This window comes from Carassius gibelio, chromosome A16 (genome assembly GCF_023724105.1).
Source record: "Carassius gibelio isolate Cgi1373 ecotype wild population from Czech Republic chromosome A16, carGib1.2-hapl.c, whole genome shotgun sequence".
Classification (NCBI taxonomy): Eukaryota; Metazoa; Chordata; class Actinopteri; order Cypriniformes; family Cyprinidae; genus Carassius; species Carassius gibelio.
The window spans coordinates 10533690-10557829 of NC_068386.1; the positions used below are offsets into that span (position 1 = coordinate 10533690).

Genomic DNA, 24140 nt, shown 5'->3' on the forward strand with positions numbered 1-24140 from the left:
AAAACTTCTTTCTTAAGGTTTGTCTGACATCTAGTGGACATAGGAGAGAATTGATTCATTTTCATTTCAAAGCTGGTTTAATATCATCTCCACAAGCGGGGATCCGTTGCAGAAGTTTGAAGATATTTGAGAGCGTGGCCAAATAAGTCAAATAGAGGTAAAGCTGCACACTAAATCATCTTCATTCTTGTGTATATTCGTACATTACTAAAGATATCACCCGCGAACATTTAGTTTAATTCCTAACCCTAAACAAGCCTAGAAGGTTAAACCATGTGTTATGTTTTAATAATTACATTCCGCTTTAATTAAAGTAGGCCTAGTAAGCGTCTCTAAATTAAATGTGTCCCATTTTTTTTTTATCTATTTGTGTTTGAAGAAGGAATTCAATTGTAATATTTAATACAACCTCCTTTATTTCAAGATGTAAGCATTTTAAATAGTAATATTTAGTAATATACTGACAATAATATTTTATTGTCAGTATATTTAAAACATATTGTGTGGGGGAACGTCATTTAAACAATATTTTAAAGCCATTTTAACAAATGATCATAAATTGTCTTACTCTAGCTGTATTCATCCTAAACTTTATTATCCTCATTACAGTCTTCTAAACTGCCAGAGATCAATTCTAATATTATATATATATATATATATATATATATATATATATATATATATATATATATATATATATATATATATAGTTATTTCGAAAGATCCTTTCCTCTAGTGTTAATTTAAAAACCCTTTTGAGAAGTATATGAAGTAAATGAATAGATGGATGATGGCCTTTAATCTAATGGTTTCCTATTTCTTCACAATGGAACAAACAAAATGCTTCAGTGGATCTCTGTGAAGGGAAGGAAATGCCATGGGGTAAATTCAGTCATGCGTCCCCTTAATTATTAAAAAACACACCTGCCATTCAGAGCAAAACAGGTCTTTGCTGGTTTCTCATGCTTCATCTCCAGTGTCCCTGTGTCCGGTCATCTATGACCCTGTTGTCCAGATCAGCGACCCGCACTCATATAAAGTCACAAATGACACACAAACCCTTCAGAAGGACATCGGCACTCAATATGAAGCTGTAAGTTACCAAACATTTTAAATTGTATTATTTTTTTACTTGGGTTTATTTTGTTGCGATATGTTTGGTCAGCATTTTCAACGATAAAATACATGATCCATGTTAGTTTTCAAATATGTAGGGCTGTTTCATGAGTGCTGGTGTAAAATGAATGAAATTGCACAATGAGAGAGATGGCTCGATAATATTAAATGCGTGTTTGTTACATTAACATCGACATTTGGAAAATGTTGTAATTTTCTGTCTTATTCTCCCTCTTGGATCAGGATCAACAGCTGCCTGACTGTTCTCGTCTTTATAAAAGCTGTACAATCAGCAGCTATGAGAGGTAAACTTCATTTCATATCGACTTGATTTGATTATGGACAGGTTTAGGTTTGGGACAATATAGTAGTATTCTTATGATTTGTTTTGCTTTGAAGATATCTTATTGTGAATAATTCATAATGACATAATTCACTATACATTTTAGAATAGAGTGAAGATTTGCTATATTTCCTGAAGGGTGAGCATGTTTTTTTTCCCTGCTAAAAGGAACAATTTGACATTCATTATTTATTCTCATTTTGTACATTCTCACCTCAGATGCATTTGAAATGAATCTACCTCTTGACCGCACTGAACCAACACCGCTCTCAGGTCTGTGCTTTGTTTCTTCAGACCTTTCCTGAGTCTGTTGCATGGAAATGAAGGGAAAGTGCAGTTTATACTCTTTTGTGAGAATCAGAAAAATAGTCAGCTGTGCTATTGGTCGTTGGTTTCCCCTTTTCCCCCCTTAGAAATGGATCTAGCAACAGAGAAGATTCTGGATCCTGTACATCTGGCAGATCCAACTGCAGGTGAGTGATTGGACGGTGATGGGAAACTCATGTAATGTTCAGACCTTTATGTATGACGATTTAAGAAATCACTGACAGTCCTAACTGTGACATTATTTAATTTACAGAATGTGAAGCCCCAGAAATTGTTGTCAACTCTGCTGGTATGTTTTATTATTTCTTATTACTTTATAACTTTTTTTTTATTAAAACGTGTTTGCAAATATATTCGTTTACACTTTGGATAAATTGCTTTAAAAAAAAAAGTGTCTCACTTAAGTTTTTATTTTTTATTTTATTTTATTTAGACTTTTCCAATACAACACCCAAACCAAATTTGGTAGAACTTACAGGTAAATTAACAATTTGTTCTATACAATTCAATAAAAAGGCTGATATTTGACTATTATTTTGTTTACTGATTTTTTAAAACACATGATCTCTCTAAGATGTTGCTGAAGAGAAATCCATAGAAAGCAGCAACTCAGGTGATCAGTCAAACAAAACAAACAAACAAAAAAATAAATAAAGCTAAAACTTATCGTATACATTGTTTAGATATTTATTATTTCCTAATTTCCTTTTTAAACAGACAGCAGATTAGCTGAAAGAGCATCAGCAGAAGACAGCAGAGGTACAGACCTGTAATATTTTTATTATACTTGTGCATGCATGAATTAAATTCTTATTCCCAAAAGCCTTGTAGATTATTTTTGCCATTTTGCCCAGTTATTTATCAGAATCACTCCAACCATGTAACTAATTCAATATACTGTTTGCTTCAGAAGGTGACGTCTTCAAGAGTTTACGGCAGGGAACAGCACTTGCAGGTATGCTGCTGGATAATCTGGATTTTAGTTTTCATTTTATTTACTGAACATATGCATCATCTTACAATTCTTTGCAGTGAAGGAGGACATTAGTAGTCAGGAAATGAACAGACCTGAGGAGAACGGGAGATACCGACCCCCAAGGACCCAGAAGTTAGATAAACACAACTTTGTGGTAAAAGAAACAGACAGACAAAATCTGAACCTCATGAAAGAGCTGGATCCCTTAATGCAGAGTTTCGGCAGTAGAATGAACCTCAAAGACCAGGCTGGTAAACCACATGAGACTGACAAAAGAGCAATGGATTTAGACAGCCCAGAGTTTGTAGACACCTCGGAAAGACCAGACCGAGATGCTGACAGTGAAGAACGTGATGGTGGTCGAGGAACATTTCAGACACAAACCTCAGGTCAGTCTACTATAAAACCATTCATATATGTATATAAAACCACATATTTATATTAACCATTAATATTATGCAGGAATCAAATTGAAACTAAGCTATGCTGATAAGCAGGGCATACTGGACGACAGTAGGGAATCAGTAGATTAGCTTCTGGGATGCACAGAAACATCTGCTGAACATCCCATGGAAGAGAACAACAGTCTGGATGCCCCTAATCTGGACCAGAAGAGTCAAACGGACACAATGAGCTATCAGAACCAGCTGAGGAAAATATGTCCCACAAAGAGAGAACGAGGATCCAACAACCCAAGAGCACGGCTGGATTTAGAGCAGTGAAACTTTGGACAGAGACAACAGCAGAGAGAGGCTGCAATATCATGTGGCAGCTCCTCTGTGGGACAATTTATTTTTTTCTTCCCTTGAATATATACATTATATAGTATGATACAATGTGATTTTAATGTCTGTTTGATCCAATATTATTTTTTCTTTTTGTGGATTGTTATGGACCTGCATAAATCATTTTTACTCATTCTATGAGATCTATGATTTTGTGGGATGCCAGTATAATTGAAATTATATAGAAATGATTAAAAACATTTTGCTGAATAAGAAATAGAACCAAATAAACTACTACTACTACTAATTATTATTATTATTATTAGCATAGACTGTTAAGAGTGTTAAGTGTTTTAAAGAGAGAAGTCCAAATAATAATAATAGTTTTGATTATTTTATTATTATTATTCATGTCTGTCCTTTTACTTATTTTGCTTTTCCCCAGTATTATTTATGTACACATATATTTGATATCATTATTTTATTTAACTATATAATTCCTTTTGACTAAAGATATCCGAAGAATTCCGTTAAAGTTTAATGTCAGATAATATTTAGGTTAAGGTATACTTTTTTTGTCCCAGAGGGAAGTTTGTCTTTGGGATCAAACTACAGCCACTGCATCACAATACTTAATGCATTGCACAATAAAAAATGAACATACATTAGTCTCTTAACTCAATAAAACAACCATAAACATGCACATTAAAAAAAAATATCCCACACTTAATACTAATTAGTGTTTTAATTGCAGATGAAGAAAAATTCTTAAAGCTGTTTGGCATTTAGATCCTAATTAAAAGTGCAAGGAAGAGTTACACTTTACCATTGTTCTTCCTAAGTAGCAATACTTACTGTATGGTGCACCGTCCTCCATATGCAGTTAATGGCACTAATATTCCACTGAACTGATTTGTGTGTCCCACTGACAGTATTTTAAAAGATTTAAATAGTTTTTTTCAGGTCAGTGGTTAGCAACAGTGCATTTTCTGCTAAATTTAGTCCCAGCTCAGAAACACAGACTGGCTTGCTGCGAATCTCTCAATGATTTAACACAGCTAAATGATTAAATCTCTCAGCGTTTAGCTTTAGACAGACAAATAGAGGGTATTTATCAGCTATGACAAGACAGCTCGCAGCTCTATAGACGTGATGGTGATGAGTGTCTTAATGCATCAGCCAGATCCACCTTTCCTATCTGTTTATCAGACAGATCCCGCTGTCTTCTCCATTTATCACATAGATCTCATTCCCGCTGGTGCTTATTAGTCTTACGGTGTTGATTTTGGTGGGTTTTTACAATCAGTTTCCAACTGACTGTATGAAAGGGGCTTCAGGTATCGTTGGCTCGATGGTGTCCTGTCAGGGTCATAAATCATGCAGTCTCTAGATGATGGCAGGAATCATCAACTCTGCCAGGCCCTGGAGAGTCTTTTTCAGACACACAATTGTGACAGAGATGTCAGCATGTTTAAGGAGATTCACAAGAGATTCTCACTCAAAGCAACTGATTCACAGCTGCGCGGCTGGTCCAGCAGGCCTATCGATCTCCACACCGAAATACTGGGGGTTATTGAAGACACATTCGTCTGCAAAAAGATCATCAAATTACAACTAATCCTGTTGAATGAGAGATTTAGATCATACGAAACAAAATGTCCTACAGGTCGTTATGAAAAGCATGAAAGTGATCTAAATCAAGTTAAGCTCAATTGACTGCACTTTGAGTTGATTCCCTCCTTTTATTTGGAATAAAATCTAGTTAAGTCAGTTTGTGGCACAATGCTGATTCAATTTGTCCTTCCTTTTATTAAAAAATAAATACAATTTGAGTTACAATTGAGGCAACTGTAAGTGAAAGTAAAAAAAAAAAACTGTAAATGTAAAAATACTCACTCATACTCATTTGACATTGTCCCTGAGTGTTAATTTTTTTTGTAAAAACGCTTACTAACCCTTTCTAAGTAAAGTTAAATACAATTTTAGTACTTCACTGCCATGACAGTACCTACACTGTAAAAATCCATAGTATATTTTTATAAAATCATAAGCTTCACATTTACACTTTTAAAAATAAAAGTTCCAAAAGCGTTTTTTTTTCTCTCAGTGATCCCACAGAAGGACAATTTTGGTACCCCAAAGAATCTTTTTTTTCTTCTTCTTTTTGTTAAGAACATTAAAAAATCTAAAGAACCTTATGTGTAATGGAAATGTTCAGTGGATGTTAAATGTTATTCAAAGACCACTAAAGAACCCTTTATTTTAAGAGGGTATGCTTTTAAATCCTTCCAAAATTGGCCCTTTTCACTTTCAGTGCAGGTGCCTCACTGCAACCTCGATTTTGGTTTCTTCTTTTCTTTTAATAAGAAAGAGGAACAAGTAAAAAATGTTTTTGCTGTGTTTATACCAAATTATGCCACAAATACAGTCGGCTGAGTTTAACTTGTATTGAACCGATCTAGTCCTTAATGGCAATCACTCCGTTTTAGTGTTGTCAGTTCATTCGGCTTTATAGCAATAGTTCCCATGAGTGGAACGTGACAAGGGGCAACTGATCTGACACATCAAAGCCTGTCAACACAACACAATGGACATCAGCAGTTTGTACAATGATGCAAATCTGTCAGTTTTCAACATTAAGATAATTATTTAAACCTTCAGTCTCAGATTCTACCTTCTCTTGAAAAAGATGTTTTCCTGTTATGCATCTTGTGTGCATTAAAGGGTTCGTTCAGCCAGAAAAGAAAATGAAACTTAAATTAAATTACTCACCCTGAAGTCACCCTAGCTTTATATGACTTTCTTCATTCAGACAAGTTTAGCTGGAGCATTAACTTTGATCTTTCAAGCCGTTTGATTGAACTTAGCGGGTGTTGCACTCCATCGGTTCATGAGGAGTTTAATAAAAAAGCTCATCCATTTAAAAATAGTATCTCACAGGTTCCAGGGGGTGAACAAAGACCTCCTGAAGCGAATCGAAAATATACATATTCAAAACGTAATCACTTGAGTCTAGCTTGCACTCCCAGGTGAGTGATTCCAGGTGAATGATGTATGAGGTCAGCGTTTGATTACCATATTTTCCGGACTATAAATCACACTTTTTTTCATAGTTTGGCTGGTCCTGCGACTTATAGTCAGGTGCGACCTATTTATCAAAATTAATTTGACATGAACCGAAAGAAATGAACCAAGAGAAAACATTACCGTCTCCAGCCGCAAGAGAGCGCTCTGTGCTGCTCAGTGCTCCTGTAGACTACACTGAAAACATAGAGCGCCCTCTCGCGGCTGTAGACGGTAAAGTTTTCTCTTGGTTCTTGGTTCTAAATAAATGCAACTTATAGTGCAGTGCGACTTATATATGTTTTTTTCCTCATCATGACGTATTTTTGGACTGATGCGACTTATACTCAAGTGCGACTTATAGTCTGAAAAATACGGTATTACGTTTTGAATATCTTTTATGTGACATTTTTCTTACAAAAACGCATCTATTCGCTACAGGAAGCCTATGTTCACCTTCACCCCCCGGAGCCGTGTGAGATACTATTTTTAAATGGATGAGCTTTTTATTAAACTTCTCATGGACCGATGGAGTGCAACACCCAAGAAGTTGCATCAAACGGCTTGAAAGATGAAAGACAATTTTTTAAATAACTCCAGCTGAATTCGTCTGAAAGAAGAAAGTTCCATGACATCAGGGTGAGTAATTTATGGCTTAATTTTTTCTTAATTTTTGGCTAAACTAACCCTTTCAATCTAGAGAGATTTAACGTCTCTTGAAAGCTCTATCATTTGGATGAAGCCTTTGAGACAACACAGTGCAGCTCCAGTGTCTTGTATCTTGTGTCTTAATATCTCCATCCAGGATAACAAATGATTCACAAGTAACCAGTCTTTATAGACCAAAAATAGCCTAACAGACGTAGGGTTTTTTTATGGGTTAAAGTTGTCAACCGTGTCCAAGAACACCAACCACTGTGCTCTTCATTCTTCAGATTCCTTTTTTTTATGAAGTTTCTGTCCTGGGACTTGAGCCCTGTAAAACCAAGTGCTTCACTGAGCACCATCAGCACATCCAGCTGGTCTCAGGCCATGCTGGATACACAGACCTGAACGCTGTCTGTGGTTTGATGTTGAATATATTTTATTGCATTTAAAATAAGTCAATGTGAGTTTGTGTTTCATATTTAAGCATGATACACAAAATTGAAAAATTGTGGGAACCTAAATCCCTTTGGGACACAACAGTCTTCCCATTTAAACAAAATCACTCAAATAAGTCGATTTTTCCCGCTTGGTTGTGGTTGTCTGCTTATTGTGTCCCTCATTTTCATCCTTCCCTTTAGACTCAAAAGTCTTTTTTTCAATTGAATTCTCTATTTAAAACAAACAGACATACAAATATTATAGATTCCACGTACCATATCTGGAAGCTATCTGTCCTCCGTGATTAGCATGGCACCATAACATTCAAATAGATGTTTGTGTATATTTCGCTCATGGCAGCAGTTGTTTGATGAATTCACCTCATTGTGTGACCTTGCTGGTGTTCTGCGTAGGTTCTTCTTGAATATATTTATTATGTCACTACACCAGGTGGAGAAAAGTGATTTTGCGTGTATTATGAGTGAGTTTAATGGTTCACTCAAGTGATTCGTTTAAACACTGATTCATTCGCCATATGTTAATGTTTCGATAATTGGTAAAGTACAAAAATTAAACCATATTTACATACATAAAATAGCAAATTTCACATTCTGGCATTTGTGTGCTGTTGACTTCCGCTCTTTTCACATTCTTACACATGGGGATTCATGTGTATAGTATACAATCCCTCAGGTTTTATTGGATGACTCAGTTTGATTCAGCGTATCATTTGGAAAACTGGGAACGGCATGTTGAATGTTTCATGTTTATCAGCCAGTTGGCTCTGTTAACGAGACCATGTAGTGACCACTTCAGACGGATAAATATTACTATAGATGCTACATCAAAAAGATTTTTTCTCTGCCAGGATTTTGAAAGACCAACAAGAAAATGAGACACTGTTGAAGCAAGACCTAATGATGACAGAGCTGATGGGTTTATTGCTCATCCAATAGAGTCTCGGTTACATCTTTGCTTTGTTACACACAAAACCAAATCATGACTTTGTAATGATGACTGAAGCCTTGTTTGAGGTCCTGTCCCATGATCACTGCTGGATAGCTGACCATCTGCCAATGTGTCTGGTTTCTTTCAAACCCCTGAAATCTTCCGGCTCTGGGTCCAGAACCCCCTGTGGCCCCCTGTGCAATTTGTCCTCAGACCCAATGCCGATCCACACACCAGATCACCCGTGTGAGCAAATATGTGTGTATGTTCACCATGGAGAGCTGTTTCCGTCTATGTGGAGTGAGGGGGAACATGTGTGACCGCTTCATGTCTGGCTGCAGCCTCTGCGGGAGGAAGTAGGGTTTTATTCTGCAATGGCTTTTCCAGGCAGAACAAGGAATGGGAAGGAGATGCAGAGGGAGAAAGAGGAGAGAGACTAATTTTATCCGATTCCAACCCCTCGCAGAGAACCTCCACACAAAAACATGTTATTCAGAGCCTCTCGGAGTAAAATCTGAAATTTCCAGATATTAAATGATGGATTAAATGAGTGTGTGTGCAGGGAGTATATACTGGGTTTTGTGATTTGGGAGAAAGTCAAGAGCTAACTCCTAGAATCCTTATTCAAAACATTAAAGTAGCTCATTGAAGGATCTGATCAGTCTCATTGATCAATTTCAAACCCAGCATCTGGGCTCAGAGCTTCAGGGATATTTGCTGACTCTACTATTAAGTTCAGTTCCATTGTGCTTTATTGGAATTGGTTGTTTCTTCAACTATAGACGCTTTTATGTCCTAGGTGTTGATTTTAATTACAGCTAACAACTAACTTTTTATTTTTATTATGTGAAAGTCACATTATAACTGCCATGAAAAATTTTACCATACCTTCATATATATTCATATTTTTTTTATTTATTTTGTAAAATAAATTTAAATACATCATAAAATATTGTTTCAAAGAGTGAAATCATAAAACATTTTAAAAATAAACATCCTTTAAAGAAGTATTATCCTGAGAACCCAAACTCCATAAAAAAACCTGATGTAATTCAAAGTGAATTAAAGAGAAGTTATTTTTAGCCTTTTTAAAATTGTTTTAAGCATCTAAAATATTCCAGTGGATTTAATTACATTTTTCTTTCCTATTAAATGTTGTTATTAAGGATGTTTATTTACTGAAACAAAATCACTCAATAAGAAAATACATTTTGTTTGGTGTACTTCATAAACTTCTCTTTGAAGTTTGCAGTTTAGGCTAATATGCATTTGCCCGCTTTTATTTATTCTTTAAAACCTGGAAAACAGGAGTGGTTTTACTGGTGGGTGACAACCTTATGAACTAAGCCTTTGCTTCTTGTCGGAAATTTTTATTAAATGCGGCAAAGACTGGGCGACCCACATGTCTGAGAGTGGAGATTTTTCATTTTTTCTTTAATACTCATTTTTAATTTCATGATTGGCTAAAGCTCCAGGTGGCTGTTTAATGTCCAACAGATGGGCCCTCCGCAAACCCAATTTTCCTTTGCAGGCTGATGGCAATAAAAGGAGGGATTTTCACAGTTCCGCAGGCACCCCTCGCATTTCCACTCTCCCAGGGGCAGAGAGAGAGTGAGCAAGACCGCAGTGTTATACTTTATTTTTATTAAAGCATTTGATTGACAGCAAAGGAAGATTTTTCCAATATTAAACTCTAGGCCCATTTGAACGGGGCAAAGTACACCAAGTCTTGATTTTGAGCTACTGGGACTGAGTTATACTCTTTCTGTCTCTCTATCATTCTATCTCTCACGCTTTTCCTTTTCTTTTTCGTATGCTATGAAGCCAATAGTTCTGTGGCTCACCACAGGGAGCTGACAGATTGGCCCTTAAGATCTCTAGGCTTCTTTTACAATCAAAACTTGTTAACTCACATTTCTTACTTTTGGATGGGATGGAGAGAGAAAGAAGGATTCAGAAGGGAGGGTGTATAGAAGGTGAGGGTGGAGTTAGGATGCATCAAAGTCAGGGTCTTGAGAACACATGTTTGGGCATAAAAGTGTGTGTATACTATAGATTAGGAGCGCTGTAAAACCAAGAACGTATTCTCCTAAGGCCAGTCAAATGAGGAGATAGAAGCAGCTGCAAAGTCCAACTCCCTCTGTCCTCGCTGACCTTCACAGTCGCTGTCCTCATCCTCTTCCTCACTGTGATTTCAGGGATAAGTGTTCAAGACTAAGGTGCACACTAAAATCTGAGAGAAAGTCACTTGAATCAAAGATTAGAGTTCATTGGATGCTTGGATGAGGCATTCTTATTTATCCACGTTTACCAAATGTTCTTGTGATAATTACATGAAAAGAAAAAAAGACAGCTCAAATAAGTTGGCCTAGTAGTTTTTTTTTTTGTTTGTTAAGACTTTGTTCAGAATGGATTTTTTAAAATAATATATTAGTATAGTATTGGTCATGTTCTACTGTTTTCTGTGTAACCCAGCATTAACAGAGGACAAATTAGCAGGGCTATTTCAACAATAGCAGCTCAATATTAGCCTCTCCAGCAGGAAACAATTAGCTAACAGCAGGTATAAGTGGACAGGATCGTGTTTTCTGACTGTAGAAATGTTGACACAGAGGAAACTGGCAGAAACTCAAGTCACAGAAAAATAGTTTTCTCTCTCCTACAGGTCGGTGTGTGTGTGTGTTTTAGGGACGAGAGTCGGAGAGAGCTGGAACGGGCCAGCCAGGCTCTTTGGACACCTGTCATTCCATCATTGCTTCACTACTTCCCGTCCTGTGGTATTCACAAGGCTCCCTGCTGGACCTGTGAAAGCATTACCAGAAGCCTGAGATATGGACTGATACATGAACACTCTGACAGAAAACAAAACAGATCTAATCCAAAAGAAGGTAAGAAGAACATCTTTATGCACTTCAAGTCCATATGAAATCCAATAACTCAAATACCAAAAAGACAACGTTTTTTGACTGACACATATTGAGAACTGTACCAGGATCCTTTGAATCTAACTGGCTTTTCATTTGGACCATATAAAGCACACTAGATCCAAACCAATAACCAAAAGAATGACATGATGATATTCATACCCTTTCCCTCTTGAGTATTCAGGTGCAACTGTTTAGCATATTTAGGGCACATATTATTCCACTTAGAGGATTTTTCAAGGGTTTGTATTCTTTGTTTGAAATGATTTAGATTACTTTTAAGGTCATACAAGTTTGGTTATTTTTGGTGGAGTTGATAAGTGGAAAGTTTTTAATAGCTTTCTGATGTATTTAACTTCAGGTCCAGTGACATCCAGCATACGGGACAGTGTGCAGTACTTTTATACAGAAACTTTTATCCAAAGCATCTCACGTTGCATTCAGGCTATACATTTTATTGTTTTATGCAATGTCTGGAAATAAAACTTTTGTCTTTGATGTTAATAGTACCATGCTACCATTTACAACTTAACTGAACTCTCTCAAATATTTTTTTTTCTATTTCTAAACTGATTTTGAAGACTTGTGTCCCAGACAGTGTCTCCCTTTTTTGTGCCTTTCAGTTCTCAAGCTCTTAACCTTAGTTAAACAGTATGAATATATGAAACATTTCCATGCAAAAAGTGGTATTAGTGGACCAGTTCTGTTGCCATGCTAACTAGTCTCTACAGTGCTGTCTCGAGCCACAGGGGATGATGAAGCTCTGTTGATGTTGGATAAGAAGCAGATGGAGAGGGAAGGAGTGAGTTAAATGATCTGAAAGCACTAGACCGGTTGCACTTCACAGACTCTATATTGAGCGAAATATGGCTGAGCTGAACAGAGTGTGGGAGACTTTACTAAGAGTTTACTGAGACTGAGAACAATGCTGATGGTTTTGGGAGAACTACAGAAAATCACACATTTGACAAATTCTTGGGTTTAGATGATGTTTTGTGAACGTTGTAGGTATAATTGTCTTACGAAGTATATAGAATGTACACAGCAAATACAATTGGGTCAGTTACATTTCATAGAAATTGCTAGGAGAACTGTTGTGGGGGCAATACTCAGTCACCGTTGGTTTTATTACTTCATTTGTAGTATTACGTAAACATCAGTTTTGTCAATTTTAGTGTGTGGCTGTTAAAACGGACAGATGCATTATAGGCTTCACAGCATTCCCTATTTGTTCAAATGGTGTTATGCAGCCAATATAGTTAAAACTGTAACTTAACAGTTAATATTAATGAATCAGTCACTGGTTGCTTCAGTTTCCTGCATTTCATAAAAAAAATAAATAGAGCAGGTCCATTCGCCTGATGGTTAAGAACTTAGGTTATTGATTTATAATTTTTTAAAAAATCTGTTTGAATTTAACAAAAAGTTATAATGTAACAAGGAAGAATAAGCTGGCACACCATAGCTCCAAAGGTAGAAAAATATTTATAGCAAATTTTCACCACAAGTAAAGTTATGAGCTATGTGACACTATTCTGTGCAAACAATTGTGGTCTATTAATTGTCTTTGGAAGACTATCCTAGGTTAGGTAATGGTGATGACCCAGGACAGGCATTTACGTTAGACCTTTGGAAAGGGGGGTTCCTAGTATGCAAGTCCCAGACTGCCTGTGTGTGTGTGTGTGTGTGTGTGTGTGTGTGTGTGTGTGTGTGTGTGTGTGTGTGTGTGTGTGTGTTGAATGTGAGTGAGAGCTTGTGGTCAGAGGTAAAGTAGAGGACACTGTCTGCCAACAGCAATCTACCTGCAGATCTCATCTAGACTGAACTTATAGAACCAGACTTAACACTGACTCCCTTCCTGTTCACCTTTCAGTCTCTCTCTGTTACTCTTGCAGACCTCTCACATTTCATTTGAGCCCTCAAGATTTTCCGACCCTGGTCTTTACATAATTTGGTTTAAACAATGTTTTTAAATGTTTAATTGACATAAATAAATACAAATAACAATCATTATGTTACAGTTTAAAAACAACTACTTGACAATAATGTTTGCTTGTACTTTAGCAATGTGTTCTAATAGCAGAAAAGCCTTTGTTGACATATGCAAATAAAGTTCAGTATATAGTGCATATAAAATATATGCATCACAGACGAACCCAAAAGCACAAAAACAGGTTCTTTGCTGGTTTTAAATTACAAATCATCTTCATGTTACTCAACAGTCTTCATCCCATATCACTTTGGAATAAACGTATAACACCTCTGTATAAAACAAAAAAAGAGGTTCTGATGAAATTCACATAGTTTTTGGTTTCTAAATATGTAAGTGCAGAGAGGCAGTGTAGTTGTCCATTATGATGCTGCTGTCCACCAGGAAGTTTAGGCTTTTGTAACTTGGTTAAGCAGTGCTGCATTCAATTAAACAGCTTATTTACAGTAAATTTACAGTAAATGTTCAATTCACTCCGGCGCGTTTCTTCAGACAGATGCGATGGGGATGCTCTTTTAACTCTCTCTACTCCTCATCATTAACTTCTTAACACAGCTTTTCTTTCTCTGTCTTTGTTCTAAAAGAAAAGAAAACAAAGTGATCAGCAAATGCGTAGCGTGTAGGTTAAAGGGTCTTTATACATCTTGTACATCCATTCATTTTACAGACACATAAAAACAATTATCTCATTAGATTTTTAAACACATTAGAACCCTGATGAGCAGTTGAACTCTGACCGGCATTACCAACAGTCTGAACCGTAATCAGAACCATCTCACAGATAGATCTCATTTGGGGAATCTGGAAATCTTACCAGACTGTCACACTGGTTTTTTTTAAAACATTAAAAAGTTTTTTAAAACCCTTTTTCTGAGAGAAAAATGAATCTTCAGTTTGACTGATAACCGCAAAATAAGCGCTTTCAGCTGATAAAACAAAGCCTTTTAAATGTTTGCCACTGGACACTGACAAATTGCAAGTTTGAGTTCATCAGCTCTCATTAATTAATAAATAAATAATCCTCTGTGGCCCATTGAATATGGCCGTATTATTTCAGTAATAGTGTATGAAATACTAGATGAAAGGATGAATCTGGAGTGTTTTCATTAAACTGTGGTGTTTAAGGGGTCTGTTCAGGATTAGCCGTCGTAATGATGATGAGGGTGTTGAAGGCTTTGGTGGAACTCAGGACATACGTGGACTGTGCAGGAAGACATTCAGGTTGTCAGGGGAATAGACCAGATGTTTCTAGTCCACTACACAAATACAGCAGATGCATAGCAGCCTGCGTAGAGTGTGTTCATGTCATTTGGTATACCACTCTTTGAAAGTTTTGTCTAGAGCTAAATGAACCACTTGTTTTCATCACAGAGACTGAACAGAGATGAAAACACTTTCATTTAGAATGTGGTAGATGTTAATTAAAGTCAGACCGAGCATATTAAGGGTTTAGCCAAGTTTCAGTGCCAAAGTGATCTGTATTTATGATCTGATGACATGACATCAAGAAATTATGCTAATGTACACTCAAACAGCTGATGCATAAATATCTACTTATCTGTCAATTGCACACTCAGGACGTTTCATTTTATCATTCAATATAACATTATGATAAATGGGATTTTAAAGAGATAGTTCACCCAACAATGAACATTCTGTCATCATTTAGTCTTCCTCATGTCGTTCAAAACCTTTATGACTTACTTTCTTTTGTAGACCACAAAAGGCGATATTTAGAAAAATTATACATATATTTTTTTCATACAATAAAAGTCAATGGGGTCCAATGTTGTTTTGGACCCCATTGACTTTTATAGTTTAGACAAAAACAAATGAAGTATTCTTCAAAATATCTGTTCCATAGAAGAAAGAAAGTCTAAAGTCTGAACTATCCCTCTAAATTTCAGATAAAGTTTTGAATGACATGAATCAATAACAGTGCACTGACCTTTGACCTCCGATTTGTCACAGAATGATAACTTTATTATTAAACACCTAATTTCTAAGATTTGACTGTTCTTTAAATGTCAGTCAGATCTGATGTTTAACCAACAATTACGTTCCATCAAGCTACTCACCAGCCGTCTCTGGTTACTGAGGCAGAAGGTGCAGATCTGTCTGGGCTGAGAGTTTTCTGAGTCCGGGCTGGGAGTCAAGCTCTTTGGAAGGTTGTGAAGACGATGATACAAGGCTTCGGAGCCGCTAAGACAAGGCTGGCCATCTCCACACGCCTCTCCAACCAGCAGCATGTTCCCTAGGTGCGAGATGTAGCTGGAGGCCAACCGCAGCGTCTCAATCTTGGACAGCTTCCTGTCGGCCGGTTCGGTAGGTATCAACGTCCTCAGGGCAGTGAATGCCGTGTTCACACTGTTCGTGCGATCCCGCTCTCGAGCATTTGCAGTGTTCCGCTGGCGGATCTCGACAATCTGAGGACGGAGCTCACTGGGAGCCGCTACCGGTTGGCAGCCATACCTCTGTTTACGAGCACCTAACTTAAGGGTGCTATAGCTGCGGCTGGCCATACGGAAGGACTTGTCGTCAGATCCAGAACCTTCACTGCCATTGTCGTCGTCCTCAGAGTGCATGCTGATCTCAGAGCACAAGAAATGACCTGGGGTTGGTCGCACCATCGCAAAAGACATGCTCAGCAACTTACAGAGGACTTCTGGACTTTGCTCTTCGTCCTTGCACAGAAATCTCTGTTGAACCGTTCTATTTTGCCCAAACACAAGAGTGAACTCAATCCCTATTTCTAATCGTACACCCCCAGCATGTTGCAAAGCTTCTGTAACCAGTCCTCCTTAGGGCTCCAACCAATCCAGCGATGCTCGACCAAGTCACTTGTGACTCACTCATTCATCAGAACTGCCCTTCTCTCCACTGTCATCAGTTATTTGGGCTAACAGCATGCCAAGCCACCTCCCAGACTTTGTATGTTCATGTGTGTAAATGAGTTTGTGAGCTCCAGATCCTTCAGTTCCATGTGTGTTTTCAGCTGAGTGTTTCCTTATGCCTTGGATTTATAGTCAGGGGGTGTGGCTGGGGTCCACTCTCCCTTTAACCACCGTAAATGTGAAATCCAGTGAGCAAGCGGGAGGAATGAGAGAATATGTGGAGTCTTTCTCTTTCTCCCTCTGTCTCTTTCACTCCACATGATGGTTTTTTTTTAAACGTGACCCTGAAATGCTTCCCCTGAAGATTAATCTCTGTGATAGATTGGTTCATTTCTTTAAGAGCATTACTTGTTTTATTTTATTTCTTTCACACTGAAATTTCAATTCAATTCAATTCACTCTTTCAAAGAGCCAAATGCTCCGAACCTAAATACAGCTTTAAGTTTGTAGACTTTAGGCCAGTTTGTCTTGCCTTTGGCACCACAGTCACAGGAGGTCTAACAAATGATTGCACAGTTGCTGAGGGGTAATATCACAGGATATTAAGCAACATTCATAAAACAAATTCTTCATAATTCATAATATTGGTTCTTGTGTATGGAGATTGTCCACTAGCAGCTCTAGTGCTGATTAAACAGGAAGTGCCCTGGGCTGGGGAGAGTTTGGACTGTAAGCACATAATGACGCTCATAATGGTTGAGTGGAGGTGATGGGTGATTGGTTGTTTGAAAAGTTGTATGACAGTCATGGGCACACTGACATTTTCATTTGCCATTCTTGTCAAACATTGCCAAAAATGGTGTGTTCATTATCTAAACATTTTTCAACCATTATAGGATCTTAATGCACTTACATTTCGAGCTATATATGTAACTGAATTGAAAACTGAATATGTAACTTTTGAAAACTCAATGTGCAAAGGAATTTAACATGCTGAAAATAATGAGGCAAAGTTAGCAATTGCTCAGTAAGGGATTGAGCATGAACTTATTTTTAATCATCTTTTTAAACTGTTGTATTTTTATACTAATTTCTGTTTTCAAACAAGATGGAAATGTTTTAGAATGAGACAAACCAAGTAAAACCACAAAATATTATTTATTAAGTCCATGGTTGTTTAATATGTGATTTTTAAAATGTATTTATTGCAGTTGTTTCCCAAAATGATGTCACTTCCTAGATGATAATACTTTTTTGTACCTGGCTTTTATTAATAATTCACAAGAAAACACATTTGAATAAAAACGTTTGGTTAGACAAAAAATGCCATTTTAAAATGTAGAGTTTAGTGTACATTTTCCTGTCCCCATTCATATATACATATACATAACTAGAATTACTCATTTAGATGAAAGAAATAATAATGAAGGCTTGTGTCATTAGTGTGAACAAACTTGCATAAGCTCATTGCATTAATGCTGTGTATTCTGAAGCTTGATGTCTATAAATCAGAGCAGATTGGTAGTTAGTTCTTATGTACTGATGATCTGATTATCGTTACTTTCTGTGGAACATCTGTGGTAAAACATCATCCCAGTATTAAGTGCCCTTCTCTTTGTGCCCTATGTAGTTCTTCTGGCATTACTTGGAAAGTGTCAAAATCCATCACTAATCCTTTGCTCAGGACTGCAGACAGTCGTTATGGATGTGTTCCGGATGTACGTCCAGTCAACTATCGGGAGACTCCGCTGTCTAGCCATAGTTGGGGACAGGCCAGCAGGCAGCAGCCACGCCTGACAGGACAGGGCCTCCGCAGCTGGCTCGTTTACTGTAAGAGGAGATGGATTTAGAGGTGGAGGGAGAGAGAGAGAGAGAGAGAGGGAAAGAGAGACCCTATCAGCTATCTCATTTTAACGTGCATATCACTTTACATGTCCCTCAATAGGTCTAATGAATTGTGACCTCATCAGTTAGATGTATAGACTGGGGCGGTTTCTGTAAAATGGGGCAATGCTGCTTACAGTAGGTCATGCAAAGCTCAACTCCTCAGTTGAAATAAGACAAATAATTTGGCATCTCTCCACTGCTGACTGGTAATTGCCTTTCTTGTGGCCTTGCCTCTGGCTTCCAACCCCTCTATTTCAGGAGCAGAAATGAAGTCAGTCTTCGCTGAAATTCCATGCCGTAATCGTCCCGTTCCTCAGAAGCCAAAGAATTCAGACAGCAAAGCAGGTCAGTGGGTTTTTGAGATGAAAAAAAAAAAAAAAAAAAACATTTAGAATCTTCTGATATTCTGTGTTTATTACCAAATAAACACAAAACAGCGCATCAGCCCCTCATGGACGACTTATGCGCACAAATAAAAAGTAAAACATTAAATAAAGCCCAGGCCTGGTCCTCTCTCGTCCTTCACTGTCGTCACTCCAGTTTTATATCCCTCAATCTCCTCTGTGGGACTCGATGGTGGGTCGCAGGTGTCGCTCATTTCCCAATCACTCCACCGGCCTCGCTTGTTCCCACATCCCTCGGCCCCGCCCCACTCGTCACATACCCCCATTGCCCCTCGCAGGCTGGGGGGTACTCCTGAGACTGCGCTCTACCATCCCCTCCCCCTCCCTCCAGGGGGGGACCGTTCACGGGGACCTGCGGGAACCTGGGGGTAGGACAGACGAGGTGAGAGAAAAGGAGTTGGAAGGAGGAGCGAAAGAGACGAGAGAGAGGAGACGGTGGATGGCGACGGACTACTCCGGCAGGAGTCCCCCGTTCCCTGCTCCTCCGGATACCTTCACAGAGGCAGCAGGCTCTGGCCCCCTGGTGAACGGCGCCGACTCCTCCGCTCCCTCACGGATGGCAGCCGCCCCTCCACATCGCGGGCGGGCAGCAGCAAGCTCGCCCGTCCCCAGCAACTCACTCCTGCCCACCGCATCGAGCGTCCATGGCGGCACACTCCTCGCCAGCTCGATGGCACCGCGGATTCACCACAGTGGCAAGGGATCTTCAGCAGCGCGTCCCTCCTTCTCCCGGGCTTCGGCACCACTGTAATAATAAAACCTTCAAATTCATCCGGAAAAGAAGGAGGCGGGAACCGGCGGACAATCCAGATGAAACTTTAATAATTCAAAATAAACACAAAACAGCGCATCAGCCCCTCACGGACGACTGATGCGCACAAATAAAAAGCAAACACAACTAAAAGCCCAGGCCTGGTCCTCTCTCGTCATTCACTGTCGTCGCTCCAATTTTGTATCCCTCCATCTCCTCTGCGGGACTCGAGACCGGTGGTGGGTCGCAGGTGTCGCTCATTTCCCAATCACTCCACCGGCCTCGCTCGTTCCCACATCCCTCGGCCCCGCCCCACTCGTCACACTGTGCCCTTTAGAGCTTTTTTTAGAGGATTTTGCAAAGAGACATTCGTATTTGGAGGTCTGTAGACCCCTGCCGTCATCTTGTGTGACAGGTTTCCACTCAAACCCCATTAGTCAACAGGCATTTTCTCACACACTGGAGTGTGTCACTCAGAATAAGTCATTACAAGTGAACTGTGAGACATGTTGCTTTACTCACACCGTGTAACCCAAAGAAGGAGTGGTGTGGCTAGCACTGGAAGGGGGTAAGTCAAGGCCTAATCTTTGAAGTTTGCCTTGTAAAGCAGGCAGCTGGTGAGGGCAATCCCACTGTGGCTCTTCAGCCTGGGCTTGTAAAATCCACCTCCGCCCTTTGTAACTGGAGCCCTGGGACTAACCTGTGGCCCTGCTAACAATGGCTCACTGCTAATTTTAATTCAAAGCGTTCTCCTCTTTGTTCACTCTTCATTGTGGGAACACTTCATATATCTGCTCCAGGTGCCACACTAGAACCTAATCTTAAAACATCTGCTCGTCATCTAGGATGCAACCACTTCACCAATTTGTAACTTCAATTTTTTTATTTTTTTATTTTTTTTTATTTTAGTGAACAAATTTGTATTATTATTATTTTAAAAATGTATTAAAAATGTATTTAAAATATACTATTTTTTTTTTTAACTTTATTTAACATTAGAGTTACGGTGTTTACAGTGGGGAAAACTTATTTTAAATTGCGTGTGTTTTTAAAATTGGTTTATATCTAGAAAAACTTTCTATATAATCATATATATGTTATTAATTAATAGCTAACAGCTAATAATTAAGAGTTAATATTTAATGACTTAATAATAAAAGAAAGATATTTTCATTATCTATGATGCACCTAAACAAAAGTTTTCCTTGGTACAGTATTTGTTAAGTGGTTCGGAAATGTTCTTGAAATGGGTTCTGATCATAAATAATCAGATTTTGCGGGCTTTAGTAAAGAAAAATCACACATTTACAGGCGCAAGTACTTCTCAAGGGGGTGGCTAGCTTGGCAGGAAATTAGCAATTTGCAGCTATTATTTTTTATTAATGGTGATTACTCAGCGACATTGGCGATTCCTGTTCGACCAAGGCAGAATGTCAAGAGTGCAAAAGGTCACATATGTTTTCATTACAACATTTTCCAGCATGGACCATGAAATATGTTCATTACACTGCACATTACGCTTGAAGTCTGTGCATTACATAACGGCGTGCATCAGTGATTCATAGAAAACTCAGTGGGTGTGTACAGCCTTGACTATCTATCATCAGCATTTGTCTTTCATCTAAATTCCAATCGAATTAGATGCATAATATAATGTAACTGAAATATACAGCCATCATTATGCATAAAAGTGAATGACCATGCCTTTTATATTACACTTGCTTAGCTCACTAGCAGCCAGAAACACACAGACATCTCAAACATATCTGAACGGAAATAGACCTTAGACATGGACTGTTTCCAACACTGTTTCATCTCCATCAACATTGCACACCCCACTTTGCTGCTTGTGGTCATTTTTAATGTAAGCAGTAGCTAACTGGCTGCTTATATCATCCTTTTGCAGTGAGACCATTTTTTATTTTTATTTTTGGCTGTACGATCCTGTAAATGTATAGATAAGGTCCCAAAAACCAGTCATCCATTTTGGGTGTTGGCGAGTACACGCAGATGGATTTTTAGAATAAATATTTGCTGGAAACTCTCAGGGCTCCATTATGTATGGTGTAAAAAATTGAGTATAATGTACAATTGTGTCTGCTTTATCCTCAAGCACTGCTGGCTCTGTCATTTCTTTTCTTTATAGCGTTTGGGAAAATTGTTTGATAGAGTTAGTGGCCAGATCAGAAATAATATGAAAACGCTTATTGCAGGCCATAAAGTGTTCAAACTTACAGCAAATTGTCAATAAAATGTATGAACTTTCAGATGTACTTTTTGAAGCCTAACAGGAAGTTTTTGCTATTCGTTTATGATGGTGTTTTAGCACATTTGGTCATGCGGTCTATTCATAATTTAAACTGATTCCTGTGTTCGCAGAGTTCGAAGGATCCTTAGGACATATGCTTGTCATTATCCATTGAGGAAAAGCTCTGAGTGAGCGTAAGGGACAAGGCATATATCAGTCATAGATTGGCGGAACATTTGCCCTCACACATCTTTTTTCAAAAAGTACATTCTCAATAGCATCCAAAAACAAATAATTGTGGTCACTCTGCCATCTGAAATGAGTTGCCAGATTGCCCTCTTAATACTGCCTCATTTCAGATGAATTTGTGTTGCTGAGTTAAGCCTGAAACCGGCCGGAGACAGAGAGGGAATATCAGCACTTCATCAGCACCACAAAAAAACCTTCTGTAAAAGAGTTTCATCAGTGCTGGACACGTCATCATGGGATGATAATGGATGTATCATTGATGAATAGTTTCATAGATGTTTTTCTTTTTTTCGCCATTCAAGTGAATGGGAGCTGTACTTGAATTAATGGAAATAGCTGCCTGGAGATGCCAAAGATGGCTGCAAAGTGGACTGACCGACTGAAACTGGAAATGTCTGGGTTTCCGGAGTGTTTTTAAAGAGGTGAGTGACACAGAATATATATATAAATAAAAAATTGCTTCGCACATCCTCACTTATCTTACATTATCTGGATACCTCATTCATCATTTAGATTATTCATGATTATTTTGAAAGTTTTCATTTCATAACTATTTCTTTTACTGAGATGTAACTTGCTTGTTTAGATGTGCAGTTTTTCCTGAAGGTGGGTTGGAATGTTGCCTTGTTGATTTAACCTTTGCCCTGAAACGGTCTTTCAAGAGTATAATGCATTAATTCAGCTGAAATGTCCTCACGGCAGCCTGCAGAGATTACAAATCACACAAATGTGTTTGTAATGGCTGTAAAATAGAAAATAAATGCAGGGAAAGTGCAGCTTACAGCTCAAATCCTCTGAACGCTCGATGAAATGCAATAAATTCTGGCCGAAAAAACCCTGCACTGGAACTTGACAAATATTTGTATTCTTATTTCTTATTTAAGCGTTGCTTGGCTATCTTTGAATGGAGAGGAGGAGCTTTAGGACTGAACTGAGAATGTTTCAAGACTTTTAATTTCTACAACATCCACTCAGGCGCTGATTAGTTCTCTCCCAAGCCTTTCCATGCTGCCCTCAGGAGTGATCTCTATGCTTGGTATATTCTTCATGGTGTAAGATGTTTCACTTACAGCAACGCTACGTTTTCATGGACCTGCCAGAATCCAAAATTAAAGAGTATTTTTTTTTCTGCTTTCCCTCAGAACAGCAACCAAACTGATGTAATCTATCAGTTTTAGACTAAAGTCAAAATCAAATCAAACTATTTTTATCTTGTGATCTAATATGCAACTGTGGTGTAGTTAATCTACCGTATACACTAGGATTTTTACTGCTGCCATTTGTATTTAGTCTTCAAAGTTGTGCTTATTTGTGAAGATTATTATTATTATTATCAGATTTTCACCAAAAATATGTTTTGATTCAATTCGCATTTTAAATTGTCATGATGCATATTTTCCATCTCGTCTAATCACTGACAAAATTGAAAACCCTTTGTTAACAAACTTCTTTGTCATTAATTTCATGACAAGATTAGCAGTGCTTGTGGCTTGCAGAGAGTTTGCAAGTTTGGAATATATTTCCAGCTGTCAAGTTCACTCTGAAGTCATGAGCTAAGTGACCTCAGAGCATTTCAAGGCTCCGGTTCTGTGACTGTGGATATGCTTAGTTTCATTCACCGAGCCGATGCTGGACCTGACAGAGGATGGAGGGGTCTCCCAGCCAGTGAAATGCGCTTCTGACACTTTTGTCTACTATGCTCATAAAGTTCAACCATATATGCGTGGACAGAGGCTCCTTGTGAAAAACAAGATGGCCATGCAGAGCTTTGCCAAGAGAAACATAAGTAGACAGAAAAGCATGCTCAAGCCTGGAGAACATTCTTCTCCTCATGGCAGATCCATCATTTTTGAGTTCCACATGGTTTGGGTCTGAAATGTTAAGCAGTGTGTTATAATGTGTTGGGTTTGTGGAGTTTGTGTAACCTTTCTTCTGTCCCTCTGAACCTGATACGTTCCTTTATTGCTAATTGACTTGTCTGATACGATCTATTTCTTACATTTTATGAGTTGGAGTTATAACGCAACTTTAGCAAGCAATGCCACACAAAAATAGTTATTCAAATAATTTGTGAGAATTCAGAATGTTATATTTATAACACAGTATCATTAAAGATTATTTGCGGTGTTCATTCACATTTATGCAGAGAATTTGAAGATACAGAATGTTCTGTTTGAGCCCACATACATATACATGTGGTTTTGATGTCAGCGAGATTCAGTATCACTCAAAATGTATTATGCTGAATAATTTAGATGCATGGAAATGC

The 24140-nt window shown here is 38.1% G+C and overlaps 2 protein-coding genes across 5 annotated transcripts; one reads left to right on the plus strand and one right to left on the minus strand.

Moving 5' to 3' along the window:
• Positions 1-723: 723 nt before the first annotated feature.
• LOC128031033 (uncharacterized) lies at positions 724-4167 on the plus strand. Of its 4 annotated transcripts, none has more exons than XM_052619226.1 (11): positions 724-1093; positions 1360-1421; positions 1679-1732; positions 1873-1932; positions 2040-2075; positions 2220-2264; positions 2361-2399; positions 2504-2545; positions 2697-2741; positions 2819-3151; positions 3260-4167. In XM_052619226.1, exons 1-11 carry the CDS (start codon positions 963-965, stop codon positions 3277-3279), a joined length of 867 nt encoding a protein of 288 aa, XP_052475186.1. In that variant the 5' UTR covers positions 724-962; the 3' UTR covers positions 3280-4167. The 4 variants fall into 4 exon arrangements, with proteins under 4 accessions (XP_052475186.1, XP_052475184.1, XP_052475183.1 ...); XM_052619224.1 differs by having other exon boundaries at positions 726-1093; positions 2700-2741; positions 3225-4164; XM_052619223.1 differs by having other exon boundaries at positions 729-1093; positions 3225-4162.
• A 9305-nt stretch (positions 4168-13472) lies between these two features.
• Positions 13473-16474, minus strand: LOC128031125 (basic helix-loop-helix transcription factor scleraxis-like). The gene is made up of 2 exons (XM_052619363.1): positions 15577-16474; positions 13473-14075 (listed from the first exon to the last, which is right to left on the minus strand). Exons 1-2 carry the CDS (start codon positions 16138-16140, stop codon positions 14037-14039), a joined length of 603 nt encoding a protein of 200 aa, XP_052475323.1. The 5' UTR covers positions 16141-16474; the 3' UTR covers positions 13473-14036.
• Positions 16475-24140: the final 7666 nt, after the last annotated feature.

Coding starts and splice junctions, on each gene's coding strand:
- LOC128031033 (XM_052619223.1), top strand. CDS start 963: ATGCTTCATCTCCAGTGTCCCTGTGTCCGGTCATCTATGACCCTGTTG. Junction 2,546..2,696: donor ATCAGCAGAAGACAGCAGAG/GTACAGACCTGT, acceptor TGTTTGCTTCAG/AAGGTGACGTCTTCAAGAGT. Junction 2,742..2,818: donor GCAGGGAACAGCACTTGCAG/GTATGCTGCTGG, acceptor AATTCTTTGCAG/TGAAGGAGGACATTAGTAGT.
- LOC128031125 (XM_052619363.1), bottom strand. CDS start 16,140: ATGTCTTTTGCGATGGTGCGACCAACCCCAGGTCATTTCTTGTGCTCT. Junction 14,076..15,576: donor TCAGTAACCAGAGACGGCTG/GTGAGTAGCTTG, acceptor CTTTTCTTTTAG/AACAAAGACAGAGAAAGAAA.